Source organism: Capra hircus, chromosome 3 (assembly GCF_001704415.2).
Source record: "Capra hircus breed San Clemente chromosome 3, ASM170441v1, whole genome shotgun sequence".
Taxonomy (NCBI): domain Eukaryota; kingdom Metazoa; phylum Chordata; class Mammalia; order Artiodactyla; family Bovidae; genus Capra; species Capra hircus.
The window spans coordinates 113940877-113963973 of NC_030810.1; the positions used below are offsets into that span (position 1 = coordinate 113940877).

A 23097-nucleotide genomic window follows, 5' to 3' on the forward strand; every position below is an offset into this window, starting at 1 on the left:
ATGTTTTAGGTTTCCTGTGCCTCTCACAGTTGGGGGGCTGTAAACAATCACATGCATAGTTGTAAAAGTCCAGGGAAACCTGTCAGGCAAGTCAGAGAGCCATCCGAGGGGTTTGAGCTGAGACACACATTTTATATGCAGGAGACTATTAACTGGAGCTCTAAGTTAACCTTTTCCAGAGAAAGTTGGTCAGGGATACTAACTACTAAGTCACTCCAGTCATGTACGACTCTGTGTGACCCCATAGATGGCAGCCCACCAGGCTCCCCCATCCCTGGGATTCTCCAGGCAAGAACACTGGAGTGGGTCGCCATTTCCTTCTCCAATGCATGAAAGTGAAAAGTGAAAGGGAAGTCGCTCAGTCGTGTCCGATTCTTCGCGACTCCATGGACCACAGCCTACCAGGCTACTCTGTCCATGGGATTTTCCAGGCAAGAGTACTGGAGTGGGGTGCCATCTCCTTCTCCGGTTGGGGATCAGTTCAGTTCAGTCGCTCAGTGGTGTCTGACTCTTTGCGATCCCATGAATCGCAGCACGCCAGGCCTCCCTGTTCATCACCATCTCCTGGAGTTCACTCAGACTCATGTCCATCAAGTCCGTGATGCCATCCAGTCATCTCATCCTCGGTTGTCCCTTTCTCCTACTGCCCCCAATCCCTCCCAACATCAGAGTCTTTTCCAAAGAGTCAACTCTTCGCATGAGGTGGCCAAAGTGCTGGAGTTTCAGCTTTAGCATCATTCCCTCCAAAGAAATCCCAGGGTTGATCTCCTTCAGAATGGACTGGTTGGATCTCCTTGCAGTCCAAGGGACTCTCAAGAGTCTTCTCCAACATCACAGTTCAAAACCATCAATTATTCAGTGCTTAGCCTTCTTCACAGTCCAAATCTCACATCCATACATGACCACAGGAAAAACCATAGCCTTGACTAGACGGACCTTAGTCGGCAAAGTAATGTCCCTGCTTTTGAATATGCTATCTAGGTTGGTCATAACTTTTCTTCCAAGGAGTAAGCGTCTTTTAATTTCATGGCTGCAGTCACCATCTGCAGTGATTTTGGAGCCCCAAAAAAATAAAGTCTGACACTGTTTCCACTGTTTGCCCATCTATTTCCCATGAAGTGATGGGACCGGATGCCATAATCTTCATTTTCTGAATGTTGAGCTTTAAGCCAACATTTTCACTCTCCTCTTTCACTTTCATCAAGAGGCTTTTTAGCTCCTCTTCACTTTCTGCCATAAGGGTGGTGTCATCTGCATATCTGAGGTTATTGATATTTCTCCCAGAAATCTTGATTCCAGCTTGTGCTTCTTCCAGCTCAGCATTTCTCATGATGTACTCTGCAAACAAGTTAAATAAGCAGGGTGACAATATACAGCCTTGACGTACTCCTTTTCCTATTTGGAACCAGTCTGTTGTTCCATGTCCAGTTCTAACTGTTGCTTCCTGACCTGCATATAGGTTTCTCAAGAGGCGGGTCAGGTGGTCTGGTATTCCCATCTCTTTCAGAATTTTCCACAGTTTATTGTGATGCACACAGTCAAAGGCTTTGGCATAGTCAATAAAGCAGAAATAAATGTTTTTCTGGAACTCTCTTGCTTTTTCAATGATCCAGCGGATGTTGGCAATTTGATCTCTGGTTCCTCTGCCTTTTCTAACACCAGCTTGAACATCAGGAAGTTCACGGTTCACGTATTGCTGAAGCCTGGCTCGGAGAATTTTGAGCATTACTTTATTAGCATGTGAGATCAATTGTGCGGTAGTTTGAGCATTCTTTGGCATTGCCTTTCTTTGGGATTGGAATGAAAATAGCCCCCTGTTAATGTCAGAGGAGTCGGTGAAAGTCATGAAATGATAAGAGACAGCTTCTGGTTTGGGGGTAGATGCTTGAGAATTTCCAGTGGAGCCCCACGAGGCCTGATCCTACCTTTGCATGTCAGGCCCCTTCCTCATGACCTTTGCCACGGGCGGGGCTCCCCATGCTGGCTCCCAGCACAGGGTGACAACATATAGCCTTGATGCACTCCTTTCCCACTTCAGAACTAGTCTGTTGTTCCATGTCCAGTTCTAACTATTGCTTCTTGATTTGCATGCAGGTTTCTCAGGAGGCAGGTAAGGTGGTCTGGTATTCCCATGTCTTGAAACAATTTCCACAGTTTGTGGTCCACACAGTCAAAGTCTTTAGTGTAGTCAATGAAGCAGAAGTAGATGTTTTTCTGGAATTCTCTTGCATTTTCTATAATCCAACAGATCTTGGCAATTTGATCTCTGGTTCTTCCCTCTTTTCTAAGTTGAACTTAAACATCAGGAAGTTTTCAGTTCACATTCTGTAGAAGCCTATCGTGGAGAATTTTGAGCATTACTTTGTTAGTGTGTGAAATGAGTGCAATCATGTGGTAGCTTGAAAATTCTTTGGCATTGCTTTTTTTGGAGATTGGAATGAAAACTGACCTTTTTCAGCCCTGTGACCACTGCTGAGTTTTCCAGATTTGCTGGCATATTGAGTACAGCAGTTTAATAGCATCATCTTTTAGGATTTGGAGTACCTCAGTGGTAATTCCATCACCTCCACTAGCTTTGTTCATAGTGATGCTTCCTAAGGCCCACTTGACATCACACTATAGGATGTCTGGCTCTAGGTGAGTGATCACACCATCATGGTTATCTGGGTCATGAAGATCTTTTTTGTATAGTTCTTCTGTGTATTCTTGCCATCTCTTCTTTATATCTTCTGCTTCTGTTAGGTTCATACCATTTCTGTCCTTTATTGTGCCCATCTTTGCATGAAATGTTCCCTTGATATCTCTAATTTTCTTGAAGAGATCTCTAGTCTTTCCCATTCTGTTGTTTTCTTCTATTTCTTTGCATTGATCACTTAGGAAGTTTTTTTTTTTTTAATCTCTCCTTGCTATTCTTTAGAACTCTGCATTCCGATGTTAAAGGAGTAGTTGTTAAGCATGAAGGATATCTTTTTGGGAAAATTACTATAGGGATAATGGAAAGGAGTATAGTGGCTCATATGGTAAAGAATCTTCCTGCAATGCAGAAGACCCAGGTTCAGTCCCTGGATTGGGAAGATGCCCTGGAGAAGGGAATGGCTACCACTCCAGTATTCTTGTCTGGAGAATCCCATGGACAGAGGAGCCTGACAGTCTACAGGCCCATAGGGTCACAAGAGTCAGACATGACAGAGCAACTAACATTTTCACTCTTTATACTTTTGAGAAGTAGTTTTTCTGGACTAAGCCTACCCTACCATTTCTCTAGTATCTTGCAGTTCTTTGATAGTAACTTTAAGAACACCTATTGTTATAGACATGTGAATAAGGCATAACATGAATATTGTTCCAAAGGAAAAAAACCACAGGATGTGAACCAGAGCGTCTGTCAGTAGTATGTCATTATCCAGACACATAACTTTGGACAAATTTTTTTCAGCTTAATGGGCCTCAGTTTTCTCATCTTTAACACAAAGATGGAGAAGAATAATTTCTGAGGACAACAGAGTGGCTTTTAGTGTGTATGACATATGTTACTGGACTGGTTATCCCAGGCAGTTCATCAATCTGACTGACCAGGCAGGTGGATGCCCCCTCTGCTCCCAGAGCTTCAAGTGCTTCTGTTCCCAGCCCCCTAGCTGCTGCTATCTCTGCTGAAGAGAAGCTTTGTGGAGAGAGGAGGACTGGACCTTTTTAAATTAATTTATTTTAATTGGAGGATAATTGCCTTACAATATTATGGTGGTTTTTGCCATACATCAACATGAGTTGGCCGTAGGTCTACAGGTGTCCCCTCCATCCTGAACGCCCCTCCCATCTTCCTCCAGGTTGTCACAGAGCACCAGCTGTGTGTGCACTGCATCATACATCAAACTCACACTGGCTATCTACTTTAGATATGGTAATGTATATGTTTCAATGTTACTGTCTCAAATCATTCCATCCTTACCTTCTCCCACTGAGTCTGAAATCTGTTCTTTACATCTGTGTCTCCTTTGCTGCCCTGCACATAGGACTGTTACCACTATCTTTCTAGATTCCATATCTATACATTAATATATGGTATTTGTCTTCTTCTTTCTGACTTACTTCACTCTGTATAATAGGCACTAGGTTCATCCACCTCATTAGAACTGACTCAAATGTATTCTTTTTTATGGGGACTGGACTTTCATCCTGAGCATAAGAGAGGATTTGTAATGTCTGTTCCAGTTCCGACACTTTCTGAACCTGGATTTTTCTTGTAACCCTGAAACCATGCCTCATAGACATGACAGAAGCTGATGGATAACAGGCATTCTTGAGCTTGTCTTGCAGACCAACAGATACTTGTTAAAATTCCTCTGTGTGAGGTAGATGAATCTAGAGCCTGTTATACGGAGTGAAGTTAGAAAGAAAAAGACAAATATTGTATATTAATGTTTATATACCAGCTTGCCAAATGGCTCAGCAGGTAAAGAATCTGTCTGACAGTGCAGGAGATACGAAAGAGGCAGATTTGCTCCCTAGGTCAGGAAGATCCCTAGAGTAGGAAACGGCATCCCGCTCCAGTTTTCTTATCTGGGAAATCCCAAGGACAGAGGAGCCTGGTGGGCTATAGTCCATGGGGTCGAAAAGAGTCCAAAACTCATATATAGAAATCTAGAAAAATAGTACTGATGAATCTACTTGCAGGGAAGGAAAGAAAATGCAGAACGAACTTGTGGACCCTGTGGGGTAAGGAGAGGGTGTGATAAATGGAGAAAGTAGCATTGACGTATATACACTATCCAGCGTAAAACAGGTAACTGGTGGGAAGTTGCTTTATAACACAGGGAGCCCAGCCTAGTGCTCTGTGATGACCTAGAGGGATGAGATTGGGAGAGGGAAGGGAGACCCAGGAGGGAGGGGATGTATGTATAATGATGACTGATTCACATTGTTGTATTGCAGAAACCAACACAATATTGTAAACCAATTTTCCTCCAATTAAAAAATAAATTTTAAAAATCCTTCAGCTTGTAAACTGCCTTTAAGCTCACCTTAGGTTATTTTTTCCTTCTTTTGCTTCCCATGCATTGTGTCTTTTTTTTTTTTTTTTTTAAAGTTTATTTTTAGCCACACCAAGAAGTATGTGGGAACTTAGTTCTGCAACCAGGGATGGAACCCACGCCCAAGTGAAAGGGCCAAGTCTTAACCATTGGACTACCAGGGAGCGGAAGTTCCACCATCCCACCCCAATCACCACGGCCTTTAAATTGTATGCCTTCACAGCTTCATATAGCCTTGGGAATTTGGAGTCAGCTCTTGTCCAGTGCAATTCAGTTAAGGCTGGTTGGGACCACGGACCCTAAAACTGGGCCTGCACAGTTGCCTGATGAATGTCATTTTGACATCAGAGGGCTGGAAAATTCCAGCCTCAGATCATGAGAAGCGCCTCCATTTTGAATATGCAGAAGTACATAAATAAGATATGTTGTGCAGAACACTGATTACTTCATCTTTTCCCTAGGTCCAGCCACCTTTCCCCATGCCTAAGATCATCCTGCTTATCCCATAAACATCCCACCTCCCTCCCTTTCAAGGAGATAGAGCTGCAACCTCTTTTCTCATTTCATCGCTTAGTTGCCTTGAGAATAAACTCCTTGGCCACAAACTTTGAAATCCAATGTTTGGCTTGCAGAGTGTTGGATAAAGAGAATTGGTTCTGTAACAATCCCTGTTCTTGTGGTCAGTAGAACTGTGAATGAAGCTCAAGTAGATATTATGGCTTTCACTGCTAACTTAAAAAGTAATAAAAATATATTCAGTTAAAAGAAATAAGTAAATATCAACCTCTGTTCATCTTTATTCATTGAAGCCCCTAGGCTCTAGTTCCTCTTTAAGTGTCCATGACATTTTCAGTGGTACAATCTGAGGTAGGCATGTATTTCTCATAGGTCACAGACAGGTCCTTCCTGTGGCAGACAAGGCACCACTTCTTCAAAATATACTGAAGTCTTCCAAAATCACCTGCAGAAGTTGACTGCCTGTCTCATCCCTGCCTGTCTGTCTCACATCTAGGATTCTCTCAAGGTGAGAGTACTTTGAAAATGTGACCTCATTAAATATGAGACCTGGCAGCCTGGCCATGAGGGGCTGGCTGCCAAGGATTGAGCAAAGACTGCCTCCTCATAAGCTTGATGTTCTAATACAATTTCAATCTGGTTTTTTAATTGTTTCAATACATTTAAATACTTCAGAAAGTATAAATTGACTGAAAAGTGGAAAAGCTTGGAATTTGAACCAGGAATTTGCCAAATAAGAACTAATTTAAGTGTAGAATGCACTGAGGCATTGGGAAGCCATCTGAAGAGGTAAAGGTGTTTGGAAAGTGGTTTATGAGCAAAATAATTTTCAAGATACTACTGATTCAGAAAATGTAAAATTAGCAAAAGATTTTGGAGATCACATAGCTTGGAGAATATGGCTCACATCACTAATAGGTGATAAAATGGACTCCCACTAGGGCAGGGGTGAATTTAGCCAATTTTATTCAAATTAGAATCAGCAACCTTAATGTTTTGAGGGGTCACATGTGGTTCCCTTGGTCTAGTGAAATGACAGGTATCTGAGAGGCAATCTGACCTCTAAACTTTATTCTGCCACTGATTCACGTACTGACCTGAGACATCACTTATTCTCTATGGGGGAGATTAAAGTATTAGTGATCTTTGCTCTAACAATGCTTCTTGGTGGAAACACTCAGAAAATCATCCAAGATAATGACAATAAAAAAAAGAGAACAGATGGTACTGAAATGATTCAGAATGATAACACCTACATTGAAGCATCTATATTAAATATACCTAGGCTTTATTGGGATTGTTAATGAGAACTTACCAAGCAGGCATTCTCTAATCTCTCATCTCCTTTCTCCCACTCTCCCTTCACATGAATTCTCATCAGTTTCTCTCTGTAAACTAATTTTATTTATGCCCCCTTTCTGCATACTAATTTCCCCTTTCACCCAGTTCCAGTCCCACTAGATGTATAATCTGAGCCCATTACCTAAACTATCTGAGTGCCAAATCTAAGGTCATAGAACTGAGCTGTTTGCAGTGGCTCATGGATTTCAGATCTTTCACAAGTTCAGGAAGAGAAAAGAATAAATATACTTACCATTTCAGGATCCAAATGATATAATGAGCTGAGTTAATGCTAACAAAGAATACTTACATCAATAAGTTGTTGCCATCTGAATCCAGGGGAATGTAATGAACAGTGTATGACTATCAGACATTTTGTTATCTCCCTTTCTGAGTTCTACATGTCAAGCTGTACTACAGTTGATGTTCATTAGGAGAGGGATCTTCCCACCTGTTGTTGTAAGGAGCATAGTGAATAAACAAGCCTATCTTAAGGGAGAGTTTCACATCAAGAATGTTCAGGAGTCAAGAAGGAATCAGAGATTGTTATATAGATACATATTTAATATAGTAAATGTGATTGTGGTTACAGATACATATTTGGTGCTTTATCAAGTAGTATGAGTTACAGAATACACAACACATTGGATACAAAATTTGAAGATAAACAGTTGTTCCTAAATGAAAAACATGGGATACATGCTGATGAATGGTTTTCCAAACTTTCATTTCTACTCTTTTCTCCAGGCTGGTCTCCTGAAGATGAGTTGCAAGTTGTAACAGTCTTAAAAAAAAAAAACTCAGTCCCCCAAATTCTAATAGCATATGATATGAAAAGAACTTTTGGCAAAACCTATCCAGATTACTTCTCTCCATGGAAAAATTTTCAACATTTCCCATTGTTTTGTTCATGCCTTAGTTATATATGTTTCTAGATAGGGAGTTAAATGCTTTAATTGTATTCATTACTAGATAAATGTGGTTAGACTGAACTATTTTAAATGTATCCTCATGCTGGAGGAGAAGAGAAATGGAGACATAGGTGTGAAAGAGAAAGGAAAATTTTCTCAGGTGAGAAAACAAGAGACTTATCAAACTAGATATAAATGTTGAGTTGAATTTGTAGCTTCTCTACTAGAAGATAAAATTATTGTTAAACTGTGAGGTGAGAATAATATTCCAAAGTTTGGTTATCTGTTTTTTTCCCTTTACTTTCTGCTGTGAGTTTCCATTCAAAGCTATTAATGTCTTAGTTGGCAGACTTGATCTTTTCAGTTACAGGGTGTTGGGAGAAGCCTTTCTTTTAATATCTATTGCTCTGATCTGCCTCATGACCTGTTTGGGTGAAGATATGTTTAACATAAGGAGTAGTTGCTAAATTGCTAAGGAGCCTTGTCCAAAGCAACTATTAAACATACACTTATCTAATAGAATGGAGAGACTGGAAAACCCATAAACCAAGATATAATAAGACCTCATGTCCAGAACCTATAGAGAGTTGTCTGACCCTTGGGTTCTGGACATTCAGATATTAGAAACAGTTCTCCATGCTCTGCTTTCTTGCACATGCAAACCCACTGGGGAAAGGATGGTCTCCATGTTTCTTCTTTTATCTAATCAAGACTCCCTAGGATTTTAAAATGGAGTTTCACATCTAGTTTTATTGTTAGTCAAGAAATGCCTTCCTGCAAATCTTGGTGGTGACACCAAAAAGTTATTTGATTTTCAATCAAGTGGAGTTGCTCTTAAATGTTTCCTAGTGAATGGACTCACTTTGTAGGTAAGTCTGGGCACTTACTTCTTCACCACTTCTCACTCCTCCTTTCTCCTCTTTCTTTTCTCATGACCCTATTTGTACCAAACTTGCTAAATTACCAGGAAACAAAGAAAATGGCTACTAGAAAGAATGATTTCAAGAGTAAAAATCATTTCCCTGAAATATAAATAGCCTTTGAAATGATTCTCCAATTATCAAATTTGTGATGGGACAGATAGCTGGAAAAATCCCTAACAAAGAATGTTTATTAGTTTACCAATTGATTTATTATACTTTGTGAAATAATAATAACTCCACCCTATTGAAAGGGGGTGTATACAGAGAACAGCAACCAAGCAAAATTGATGGCTCTGTAGAAGGCAAAAATAAAAACAATTTCTTTAACAAATTTTTCTCTTAATGCACTAAAAACTGAAATCTGCTTAAAGCGTAATTTGTACAGTAGAGAATGAGTACATGGGTGGTTTTGGGAGTGGGGCACAAAATGTGTTTATAAATTTGCTTCTACTGATTTGAAAGCAAAATTACTGAAACACATCAGTTTTACATTTCAGAAGATGTCTGTGTGTGTGTGTGTGTGTCTGTGTGTGTGTGTGTGTGTGTGTGTGTGTGTCTTGGTGGTGGTTGCTCATATGAACAAGCACTGCTTTAGCAGCTAAACATGGAACACAGCCTCCTAACTTACTCTAGAATAGATAGTCTTCCTCTTTGTTCTGGTCAAATTTGGATGCTCATCTGAGGCCAAGCTCAAACTATATCAAACACAAGCAGAGAGACAGGGCATGGCGGTTTCCTGGCCTCCCTAATCTTGGGTTTCTCTCAAGGATGAGAAACATGTACTCCTGTTCCCGTTGACCACCTCGCTACATCCCAGATCTACACAGGACTGTGTTACATTTTCTCAAGGGAGGAACACATCAGCGCCAAGGCCTCCTCCACTGAGCTTCATACTTCACCGGGCAATTTACTCAAGGGAGATTGCGGAGGAAGGGGAGGAGGGAAAAGGAGTGATAAACAAACATTACACATTCTTTTCCTGAAAAGATCTCCCTAGTTTTCCCAACTTCCCAAAATTTAAAAGAACGCTATTTTGTTTGTTTTACCATGGAAATTTTTGGTAGCTCAGGTTTTTCTCTTCTGAGTTTAAAAACACTCAAAATATGCCAAAGAACTTTCTAGGGCAATGTTTATATGTTTGCTTTTTCATTTGGGGCTGTGATATTTATACTCCTTTTAATTTTTTACTTAGAAGAGTGTCTAATGTGTGTGTTCATACTGCTTTAAGTTTAAAATCCTGTTTACATATATATTCCACGTCACCAGTTGACTGCAAGGCATTTGTGCCTCTTGTAGCCTTCACAGCTCTGCCCTCCTGGTGCTTATCCTGCTTTTTCTGCCTCCTGTGTTTTCAGCTTATGAAAAGGCGAAGGCCCTTTTTATCCTCCACTGACAAGTCTACACACTTACATAGGATGTGCAGTCAATTTGTGAATATGGTAAGCTTGAGTCTTTGTAACATCGACCATCTTGGTGAACTTTCTAGTCTCTAGTCAATTCTTTGGGTATTTGTAAACATTTGGTTATTTCAAATAATATGAATAAAATATTTGAAATTTTAATGACATGAAAATTTTTCTTAAAAATGTTTTAGCATTCAGAAAAAACAACTCACCTAGATTCTTTGGTTCTTAAATTTTCTAGCTGCTTGAGCAAGTATAGGATTGGTGATTTTATACCCATTTGGGGCAGCATAGACAGATGCTGAGAAAGGTTGTGCTGGGAATTTTTGTTATGAGTTGCTTGTCACTCCTACACAAATAGACATGGTGAGAACTTATCTTTCATGCTCACAATGTTGACCTGGCCTGTCAACCTCTTGACAATGGAGTTTCTTTGAAGTGAGCAATATTGACAAATATGAATGAACTCATACCAGACTAGCGACTGTTGGCACTAGACCCAGTCACTCCAACCCATTTTCAGAGTTTGAAATGGCAAGTATTCAGAAAGGGCACATTAGTCTTTGAAATAACAAAAATAAGATAAACCCAACAAATGTAGTCAGTGTTTACTCAAAGAATACAGTCATATTGTTGCTTCACTTTCAATATTCTTAGGGAATAACTGAATTAATAGGTTACAGGCATGTGAAACTAGGAGTTTGTAAATGAAAGAAGGAAACAAAAGGAGGAAATAGAAGACTAAACAATGTAATCTCCTACTTAAACATTTAAGATGTTTACTAATCCCTTAAAAATCATTTTTTTAGTTAACTCAGTATCCTCACTTGGTTACCCTCACACACAGTTGGTCTCTTTATTACTAGACTATGTATTGCTTAATCAAATCTACTAAAGATAATAAAAATGCTAGTAAGACTTATCATAATCAAATACAGCATGCAAAGTTTAAACCTACTAAAAATTGGCTTTGTGTAAGGCATGTTAGGGGTATAAATGTGTGTTTTGACTATAATACAATTCATTACTATGGTGAGCAAAATAAGGAGGGGAATGAGCAGTTGCTAGAAGATCAGATCATTTTGCAAAATGCAGGGTACTGTAAAACTCTATCTCACTCAGAAAGTCTCTGCATTTAGTCAAATTAAGTTTTCTGAAGATAATTTGCTATTTTAAAGATAATCATCATGTACCTAACAAACTGATGGCACCATAGGACAACTACCCCTTTTAGGTTTGACAAGATTTCTCCATTGTAGTATACAGCCCTCTTGATATTGAGAAGGAAGACCACGGCAATGAGCAGCATGTTTTCGTTTTACATGATTGGAGTTGGCAATTTTGGAATTTTGCACTCACACAAATTTTAACTAATTTGAAAATGGAAACCTTGGGCCTACTTTTAGAGGCATAGATACATTTATAAAGTAATCCATGTCAATCTCAGGTTACTGATTTAGTACAGAATTTGGTAACTTTATGTGTGGGAAGGTCTGAGGGAATTATAAGAAGCCCCATGGATTGTGTTCAGATCGATTTTATATAAACACAATACATTCTTGGCTGTATCTCTTGTTTATAATCTCTAGTTAACACAAAGATGGTCTCAGAGGAAGACCAATGTTTTGAACAATGTATTTGCTTAAAAACTCAAATAGTGGTTGCCTCATAAAATGCCTACCACATTTTACTAACCAAATTCAGAAAATAATGAGTGGCCTCCCTGGATCAGAATTAAAACAACAAATGAGATCAATTAATTTCACTTGAAATTGGTTTTTCCACATCCATATTCTTTTTTCATCCAAATTTAGATGGCAATCCATTACCAAGTGGAGTCACATTCAATGATATCATATTTCTGCTTTATATTTCCCTAAGTAGAGTTTTTCTGTTGTTCTTACTGAGTTTCACAACAACCTACAAGTGTAGAGCTTAGTTGGGAATGCGGGCAGGAAGGGGACACTGGAAAAGGAAGACACTGGGGCAATAGATAATCTTCCAAAACAATGTGGGCAAAAGAGTAAGCAACCCTCCCTGGGGTTTTCCATCTCAGAATCTTCGAGCAAGCTGCTACAGGAAGATATGTGGGTTGCTGCAAAGTGCAGGGTGATTATGGATGAAATAACTCTCAGGATGATTCTCACAGCCTGATTACATTGCTACTTGATGAACTCCTGATAAAATTCAGAGCGCACAAAGCGAGGCAGCGAATCCTTTTCCATCAGAGCATGGATTCTTTTCTGGGCCACATCAAAGCTACTTGGGGAAGGCTCCACCAAATTCTTCACTGTGATTTCCTTCGTGAAGTGATCAATATTCACCTGTGAGCCAGAAAACAGGATCACTGAGTCAGCCCAGGTTGCGGGATTTGAGGAGGGGTAGGGAGAAAAGTACTTCTCACATAACACATGAGGGGAAGCGAGGCATAGGAAATTAGAATAGCTTATCACTTCTATTTTATATACAGTAGGGTAAGGCAACTGGTGCTTCAACAAATGCATGACTCAGATTACAATCTAACCAGTATTAGGCACCCAGTGTTAGAAATAAACAACTGATTCAGGCAGACCTCATATAAGCTTCTCAATAACTCTAAAAAATGAGTCTTTCCCTTTCTAAGCAAAAGGCAGATAGATAGAGACTTCAAGATCACAGAGCTAATGAATGTATTTGAAGGCAGAAACTCGGAATTTGAATCTAGGTATCCTGATGCCTAATCCCATAGTCTTCCTACCACAGCATTTGGTTTCACCCCTAATGGGGAGAATGAAGAGAGAGAAATTCTGATCAGCGATCCAAGACTTTGTGCGTGTCTCTAGAAGAATAAGGAAACTTGTTTTTTTCCTGAAACAAACAAAGACACAGTGGTTTTAACACAACATGCATAACAATAGCAACTGACATTTATTGAGTGCTGAGAACTTTACTTTCACCAGCACTGTGCTGTGAACTCCTTGAATCTTACAACTCTGAGAGGCAATACTGACATCCACATTTTACAACTGAGGAGCAGAAGAGTTAAAGTGATTTGCCCAAAATCATAAGGGGTAGATAGAAGATTCAAAAGCCCAGCAATGTTGCTTTTACCCAGGAGAATGGAGTGTTGGGAGGCATCATGGCTTATTTGGCCTGAATGCAGGACCATTCTACACCGTGTCACTCCCAGGGACATCATTCATGTGAGGGTCCATGTGAATGGTCCCCTGGGCTTGTGCAATGTACAGCCTGCCTGGGCTTGCCTGAGTATAATTTGACAGAAATCATTGTTTATCACATTGTTATTCCAACGACTCTTGTACCTCAGTGTAAAGAAGAAAGAAACAAAACCCAAATCAACCAATGGTTCTGAACTGAAACATTAGGAAGTGTTTGGGTCTCTCCTGGGCTGCTAAAGTTTCTTGATACTGAGAAAAGCTATTTGTGCTCAAATAATTATGGAGTGTCTTTAGGTCAGAGTCAGGGACAAAGGCATGACTGGGGACAGCCAGGCCAGAACAGACAGAAGTGACTGTGATTGAAGGTCCAGGACGAAGTGAGTTGAGGCTATGACGTGCTTTCCACAGGTGAGAGCAACCTAGTGTGTTTTATGCAGGAATGGTGGAAGACTTCACAGACTGCGCTAGAAACGGCCTCAAAGGTGAGGTAGTCAGATGTCTCTCTTCATAGGTGAAGACTCCAAGATCCAAAGAGGTCAATTTACATGCCTACAAACAGCTAGTGAGGAACAGTCTGTTATTCTTCCTGCCACACTAAAGCAATGCTTCTTCCTTCTCTTAAATATATACTGAACTAGATGAGCAGCCAGACTTACTCAAAACAGTTGAAAAATTTTAAAACTAAAAATTATAAAATTTTGAACAATTATAAAGCTATCTATTAATCCTACTTTTTAAAGAATTCATATGTTTTTTAAAGAAGTGATGCATATTTTAACCTCTCTAACACATAAATAGCAAATAACAGCTATTTTTTCTTACTATTTTTATGTGCATGAGCTCCTCTAATGAATCATTTTGATATATACTCATCTGTACAATACTGAGCAAAGAAAAAAATTTTTATTAAGATATGGACATGACAATTTTTAGTATATAAATTATCTGTTTATCGAACTACACAGGGTAATTTCTCATTTTTAAATCTTACTTCCAATTTTTTATCACTGTATCTCTCCTTCAGTTCCTGATATTAAAGAGCTGAAGTGAATATTCAGATAAAGAAAATTTAAATTATTATTTGCCTGGGTAAACTTGTTATACAGTTCATTCTGGTATTCATCAAAATGAAATACTAGGCCTTCCCTAGTGGTACAGTGGATAAGAATCCTCCTGCTAATGCAGGAGACACAGGTTCAGTCCCTGGTATGGGAAGATTCTATATGCAGCGGAGCAGCTAAGACCATGCACCACAACAATGGAGCCTGTACTCTAGAGCCTGCAAAGCGCAACTACTGAGCCTGTGCGCTTCAACTACTGAAGTCTGCACCAAGAGCGAGTGCTCTACAAGAGAAGCTATCGCAATGCACTGCAAGGAAGAGTAGCCCCTGCTTGTCACAACTAGGGAAAGCCCACACACAGCAACGAAGACCCAGTGCAACCAAAAATAAATGGTAACAAATAAGTAAATAAATAAAAACATGTTTTTAAAAGTGAAATCATAAATTTTTGTCAAAATGCAAGCTAACTTTTAAAACAATAGCTACAATTTATTAAACATCCTCTAGGTATATACACATACCACACACATACATAAAATTATTACAATTAAAGAGAATTGAGAATTAGAAAGCTTTAGTTAGAAACTTGCCCAAAGTCATACATCAAGAAAGGTCTGGAGTCAGTATACCTGCATCCATTCATCTCACAAACATTCACAGAGTGTTTATTATGTAACAGGAGTGGGATTTACATCCCTCTGATGCTCAAGTCTGGAGAAGGCAATGGCACCCTACTCCAGTACTCTTGCCTGGAGAATCCCATGAATGGAGGAGCCTGGTAGGCTACAGTCCATGGGGTCGCTAAGAGTCAGACACGACTGAGCGACTTCACTCTCACTTTTCACTTTCATGCATTGGAGAAAGAAATGGCAACCCACTTCAATATTCTTGCCTGGAGAATCCCAGGGATGGGGAAGCATCTTGGGCTGTCGTCTATGGGGTCGCACAGAGTCGGACACAACTGACGCAACTTAGCAGCAGTAGCAGCAGCAGCAGATGCTCAAGTCAGAGACTGGAGGCCAAAGCTGTTTTAATTAGAGCCCAAAGGTCCTTATAATGAAGGCCATTATTTGTGTGTTCTAGTAACTCAGCAAGGGTTTTATTTATTTTGAAACTCCATTCTTAATTTCTCATATTTTCATGATACCCATGAGTGTTCTAGTAAGGAACTTTGAGAACAATGCTTTCCTAGAGCTCAGAGCAGCTAGCAATAGCTTGGATGGGTCTCCATTATTTGCATATGTTCAAATCCTAGACTTCTGTGAAGAGGAATGAAGGTGGTAAGAAGACAGGTTGGAAATGGGAAATCAGTCAGTCAGGAAATTGTGTCAAATTTAATACTAACAGTACATTAATGTCCTTGGTAACATCACAAATAGAGATTCCATCCTGACAGAACAGGCCAGCTCCAATGGCATCAGAAGTAGGGGAAAGCCAATACATATGCATGGGGTGGGAGACTGAGGAGTGAGTAGAAGAGGGGATCTAGGGAGGATTCCAAAATAATTCCCACAGCAAGACTAAACCCAAGTGCATGCTAGGATTCTCACTTTTCCACCTTGACCTGTCGTACTCTATACTCTTTGCTCCTCACCTCCACCTCCTATGTCATGGAGGCGGCTCATGTGTTGGCATTAAGTATATAATCTAATTAGATTATTAGATTATAATAATCCATTCAGATAAAGTGGCCCTTTAAAAAGGATCAGTGATGAGTAATGCATTACCAAAAGAATGAATATCAAATGACAGAACCTCAAGAGTCTAGTACACTTGTGAGAGAAAAAAGATATTAGGGTTTCCCTCTCTCAAATCATCTTAAGTTAATTACTGTCTGCCTAGAGGGTTTGCTCAGATCACCTCTGTACCCGACCTCAAATTTTGGTGAAATGTTTGATGTCCAGATTGGATTTCAGTGTGCAATGTGGAATCAGTGACCTGATCAAAACATGATGAAGGGTCTTGCTGAAGCCATCCTGAATTCTACAAAAAATCTTTTCAATTCAGTTTCACAAATAGGAAAGGGCAGATAAACTGCCCTAAAGCCTCTTTGAAATCAACACACATCTTTAACAGTTAATTAATATTATATTGTCCTCCGACATCTGTAGCATGGTTACCATGGGATCATTTGGTTTTCATGAGTAGAAACCTTGTCCAGATCAGAGAGTAAGTGAAAAAGCCTTAGGGGAGACCAGGGGGTGGCAGAGAGTGGGTTGGAAAAGAGAGAATTTTCACCAAAAAAAAAAAAAAAGGAAGGCGGAAAGGGGGAAGGGGAAAAGGTGAAGTGATAGAAACATTCATCAGACATTAATTTGTTCAAATGCTGAGATATGCATTCTCACATCCACTGTTTAATTTCATCCTCACACCAATCCTGCAAAATAGTCATTATCCTCATTTTCCCAAAGAAAGAAACTAAGTTCAGAGAGACTGAGTACTTCACCCAAGATCATACAACCTGTATTATCCTCATTTGTGATTACATGCTACTGAAGAGAGACCCATACTGCTTAGAAAGTGATCTAAACAGACTTCAAGTTCACATCTGCTTGACTGTATTGCTTTCCCTTTGCATTCAGTAGGTGTTTAAGAAAGGTGGCCCACTTTCAAATAGGAATAACCTTTAGCTGCAAACTGTATTGCAGATGGAAATCCTTCCTGGGAAGTAGTTGAGCTGACCCCCATTGACCACTCTCACCCACCTTCCAATCAGGACCAACCTCTTTAGGAGCCTCTGCTTGGATGAATTCTTCATAAATTTTCTTTGCCGTCTCAGCCATCTTGACAGGGGACTTGATCTTCTTGTAATCTTCACAGGCCATCCAGAACTCAAGATTCTCCTCACTGAATTCAGACTTCAGGAAACTTTTGAAGCTGGCAAGTCCGTCTGGCAAGGAAAAAGGTTATTTGAGGAAATGTATTCTATCTGTCTATCATCTGTCTATCACTATATCCCATGTTGTAGCCTAGGTTTATTTATAACACATTTCTGTTATTTGTGTGATAACCTAGCTAAAGTTAACTCATTTGTTAATCATTACAAACCTAAGAGGCAGAGGCTGCTATATCCTATTTTACAAATGAGGTCAGAGAGATCAAGTAACTTTCTATTAGTTAACCAGCTGGAAAGTGGCAGAGCTGGGATTCAAATACAGACAGTCTACATTTGAGTGATAAAGGTTTAACCGCACATAGCATTGAGGGACACTATGATCACTAATGCCATTCTGGATACTTATCAGTTACCAAAAAGAAAAAAAATACACTTAAAACTTGATTTGGTAGTGTAAGTAATATTAATGTTTATTCTCATGTATCAACTACTTAATTTTTTTCTTTCTAAAGTTGATGTTTGGAGCAAATATTATGTTCCAGGAATTATGGTAAGTAAAATAGACATGCTACCTGCCCCAGTGAAGATTCTGGGAAGGTAGAAAAGAAAATGAAACATACACAAAAAATGTATACACAATGAAAGACAGCAATATGAAAGACAGCAAGAGTAACAAAAAGGGTTCTAACCTGATTTTACATTTAAAGAAGGCCTATATGAGAAAGTGAGACAGGAGATCTGAAGGAGGAGTTATAGGGGCCTGACGAAGGGGGCCCACATGTAGACCAGTAACTACGCCCATCAGTGAAACATCAGTCTTTAACACATATTAAATTAAATGTAAGTATGACTGTTGTGGTTCTGTTTTCAGAGTACTGTTGCTCATGTAGAATATGTTTCAGTTTGTAAATCCATGTCTCCTGCATTGAGGGCAGATTCTTTACTGTCTGAGCCACCAGGGAAGCCCATATATACATACATACATATATATATATAATGCAAATATGTATATTAGAGATTCCTGGGTCTGATCATTTTGTTTTCTTTTTCTTTCTTCTAACCTTGTTCTGCAGCTCTAAGCTCCAAAGTGGTAGATAAGTTGAAGGCAAGGTCAGGAATTAGGAAAGCAATGAAGAGGAACAAAGGAAAAATCATTTTATATCTTCAATGTTTTCCTCCTTTTAAAGCTGACATATAGATAGACAGTTAGATATATATCTAGCTAGATAGAGAGATATAGATAGAGAATTGATAGACAGATAGACACTTTTTTAACCCCAATCCTAACAAATCTGTATGTACTGAGAGAATCCATGCACATTTGTTATGTAAGGTAAGTGGACCTCTAAAGGAAGGAGAGAAAATTTTAGTTCCCCGCAGACCATATCAGATTTACAGGCATGCCTGGCCTGGCGTTTGCCTCCCAGGCTGAAGGCTGGACTGACTGGAACCTCAAGGTCTACATTTCCTCTAACTTGTTCCTCATCAGAAGGCACCTCTACAATTCATTATTTTACTTGGAGAACATAGTCATGTACTGAATTCATTTCCTTTGACCTAATTTCTATTTCCATTCTTCTTGAATATTTCTCCCTACTTCTTTTTATAGATTCTAATTTTCATTCATTAGTCATTGCCCAGTACATCGATTTCAAACAATATGCACAAGATATCATGATTAAGCCAGAAATATAGCATTGTCATTTTTCAATTTTTCTTCTATACATTTTGTCTTTATATCCCTCACAGTTCCCAGCAATTGAACTCAATTTTAAAGAAACAGGATTGCTAAATTATAATTAACTTGGATTAGGGTAACTGACAATTCTGGATCCAAACAAGAAACTTTGCATTTTAATCCTTTCTCCCTGTACTTAATACAAAAACATTTTTTTTAATGGAGCAACACCTAAAAATACATTGGGGAGTGATGGTAGGTATCATGAACAGTTTTCTCTAATAACCGACCTAGAAGAATTGCTTTAAAACCACTTGATAATGTTCACCAGAATAAGATCACATGTATTTTCCCTCACTCCTGCCCATATTTCCAGCACTATGTGATTTCATAAGCCTTTCAGGTACGACCTAAATCAAATCCCTTATCATTATACAGTGGAAGTGACAAATAGATTCAAGAGACCAGATCTGATACACAGAGTGCCTGAAAAACTATGGACGAAGGTTCATAACATTGTACAGGAGGCAGTGATCAAGATCATCTCTAAGAAAAAGAAATGCAAAAAGGCAAAATGGTTGTCCAAGGAGGCCTTACAAATAGCCGAGAAAAGACAAGATGGGAAAGGCAAAGAGAAAAGGAAAGATATACCCATCTGAATGCAGAGTTCCAAAGAATAGCAAGGAGAGATAAGAAAGCCTTTCTCAGTGATCAATGTAAAGAAAAGAGGAAAACAATAGAATGGGAAAGACGAGAGATATCCTCAAGAAAATTAGAGATACCAAGGGAACATTTCATGCAAAGACGGGAAAATAAAGGACAAAAAAGGTATGGACCTAACAGAATCAGAAGATATTGAGAAAAGGTGGCAAGAATACACAGAAAACCTCTACAAAAAAAATCTTCATGACCCAAATAACCATAATGGTGTGATAACTCACCTAGAGACAGACATCCTGGAATGTGAAGTCAAGTGGGCCTTAGGAAGCATCACTGTGAACAAAGCTAGTGGAGGTGCTGGATTCCAGTTGAGCTATTTCAAATCCTAAAAGATGATGCTGTGAAAGTGCTGCACTCAATATGCCAGCAAATTTGGAAAACTCAGCAGTGGCCACAGGACTGGAAAAGGTCAGTTTTCATTCCAATCCCAAAGAAAGGCAGTGCCAAAGAATGCTCAAACTACCACACAATTGCACTCATCTCACACCCTAGCAAAGTAATGCTCAAAATTCTCCAAGCCAGGCTTCAACAGTACATGAACCATGAACTTCCAGATGTTCAGATTTAGAAAAGGCAGAGGAACCAGTGATCCAATTGCCAACATCCATTGGATCATCAAAAATGCAAGAGTTTCAGAAATATATCTACTTCTGCTTCATTGACTACACTAAAGCCTTTCACCGCATGGATCACAACACACTGTGGAAAATTCTGAAAGTGATGGGAATATCAGACCACCTGACCTGCCTCCTGAGAAATCTGTATGCAGGTCAAGAAGCAACAGTTAGAACTGGACATGGAACAACAGACTGGTTCCAAATCAGAAAAGGAGTATGTCAAGGCTGTATATTGTCACTTTGCTTATTTAAATTATATGCAGAGCACATCATGAGAAATGTTGGGCTGGATGAAGCACAAGCTGGAATCAAGATTGCCAGGAGAAATATCAATAACCTCAGATATGCAGATGACACCAACACTATTGCAGAAAGTGAAGAACTAAATAGCCTCTTGATGAAAGTGAAAGAGGAGAGTGAAAAAGTGGGCTTAAAACTCAACATTCAAAAGCCTGTTCTATACATCTGTGTCTCTTTTGCTGTCTTGCATACAGAGTTATCGTTATCATCTTTCTAAATTCCATATATATGCGTTAGTATACTGTATTGGTGTTTTTCTTTCGGGGTTCAGGATGGGGAACTCTTGTATGCCTGTGGCAGATTCATGTTGATGTATGGCAAAACCAATATAATATTGTAAAGTAATTAACCTCCAATTAAAATAAAAAGGAAAAGAAAAGAAAAAAAAACCCTCAACATTCAGAAAACTAGATCATGGCATCCGTTCACATCACTTCATGGCAAATAGATGGGGAAACAATGGAAATAGTGACAGACTTTATTTTGGGGGCTCCAAAATCACTGCAGATGGTGACTGCAGCCATGCAATTAAAAGACGCTTACTCCTTGGAAGAAAAGTTATGACCAACATAGACACCATGTTAAAAAGCAGCGACATTACTTTGCCAGCAAAGGTCCGTCTAGTCAAAGCTATGGTTTTTCCGGTAGTTGTGTATGGATGTGAGAGTTGGACTATAAAGAAAGCTGAATGCTGAAGAATTGATGCTTTTGAACTGTGGTGTTGGAGAAGACGCCTGAAAGTCCCTTGGACTGCAAAGATATCCAGCCAGTCCATCCTAAAGGAAATCAGTCCTATTCACTGGAAAAACTGATGTTGAAGCTGAAACTCCAATACTTTGCCCACCTGATGCAAAGAACTAACTCATTGGAAAAGACCCTGATGCTGGGAAAGATTGAAGGCAGGATGAGGAGGGGACAACAGAGGAGGAGATGGTTGGATGGCATCACCAACTCGATGGACATGAGTTTGAGTTAGTGATGAACAGGGAAGCCTATTGTGCTGCAGTCTATGGGGTGGCAAAGAGTCGCACACAACTGAACGACTGAACTGAATGAACTGAACTGATATGTTATCATTTAGTGACACAGGAATCAATAGTACATGCTGAAAGCAAAAATAAAGACTGAGTTCTCTCTCTGTCATCCTTCAAGTTTTTATTGTTTCTTAAACAAAAGGTGTCAGTTAGTCTCTCAGAGAAGGCAATGGCACCCCACTCCAGTACTCTTGTCTGGAAAATCCCATGGATGGAGGAGCCTGGTGGGCTGCAGTCCATGGGGTCGCTGAGAGTTGGGCATGACTCAGTGAATTCACTTTCACTTTTCACTTTCATGCACTGGAGAAGGAAATGGAAACCCACTCCAGTCTTCTTGCCTGGAGAATCCCAGGGACGGCAGAGCCTGGTGGGCTCCCATCTATGGGGCTGCACAGAGTTGGACATGACTGAAGCGACTTAGCAGCAGCAGCAGCAGCAGCAAGTTAGTCTCTGCTGAAATTGAAAAAAATTCCCAGGCACTTTCTAGCTGCTGGGAAATAATGATAGGAATGAAGTCTTATGAGCTCCCATACTGTCAGGTCTAAGACTGCAGAGGAAGCAATAACTTCACAGCACAAGTGTAGGGCAAATTAGCTCTCATTAGCCTTATGTCCCCATAACATAGTGATTCAGGCATTCTGAATCACCCTTTCCACATCTTTGAAAAAGGTAGAGCTAAAACTCTAGTCCTCCAAAACATCGCTATTTATGACCTGAGGATACATTCCAGGATGCTACAGCAATAACATTTACCACATTACCAAAACATCCTAGACAAGGAATGAGCTCAGAAAATAACTTTCCAGTGTATTGAATCCATTTCCTGGATTCACATAAGAGAAGTGATCACTCCCCCCACCCCGCCCCCACAATGGGATTATTTGCTACTATAACTCTTTCTCCCAGGATGCTGTTGATTATCTGAGTTCAAGGTTGGAGTTTCATTTATCTTTGCCCCTCTTTCAAAAGCATCCCACCTCTTAGTGTAAATCTGTGGATCTAATATTTAATAAAGGTTCAAATTGAATAAAATAAGACTCACTGAGATAAAAATTTCCTCCTGTGTCTCAAAACTGAAGAGCACAAACATTAAGGAAAAATAAATTTGCTAATTTTGCCATTACTGCAGTATTTTATTTCATGGGCAAGTTACCTAAACTCTCTCTGTCTCAGTTGCTTTTTCTGAAAAATACAAATTGTTTGCATATCGAAGTGCTAAAATTATTGAAATCATTAGATAACCTAGTATATGCAAAATGTATAGAACAGTGACTGGCACATGATGAATTATAAATGTAAGCTATTGCTTTTTTATAACTATTGCTTTAAAGAAAGTTGTGACCACCAGTGAGTAAGATGATGATAAAGAACAGCCAGGCAAAAGAAGGGAGAAAATTGGAAATCAAAGAAGAGAAGTAGAGGAGAATGCAGATGGAAACAAAAAGAGGAGCCCAGATCCAGGCTATTCCATTCCCCATGCAAGAGTCCAAATCTCAAAGATGTTTCAAGAAAATGTTCTGACCTCTTGGAATTCCTGGGGCAAAGAGTTTCACATAAAAACTGGTGCACTGG

The 23097-nt window shown here is 39.5% G+C and overlaps 1 protein-coding gene across 1 annotated transcript in view; it reads right to left on the reverse strand.

Moving 5' to 3' along the window:
- Positions 7428 to 23097, reverse strand: part of RGS5 (regulator of G-protein signaling 5) — a 57719-nt gene continuing 42049 nt past the window's right edge. The window contains exons 4-5 of the mRNA XM_005677115.3: positions 17064 to 17230; positions 7428 to 12445 (exon numbers count right to left, since the gene is read on the reverse strand). Coding sequence (XP_005677172.1) covers positions 12284 to 12445; positions 17064 to 17230 — 329 coding nt within the window. The 3' untranslated portion in view covers positions 7428 to 12283. The remainder of the gene's footprint in view (positions 12446 to 17063; positions 17231 to 23097) is intronic.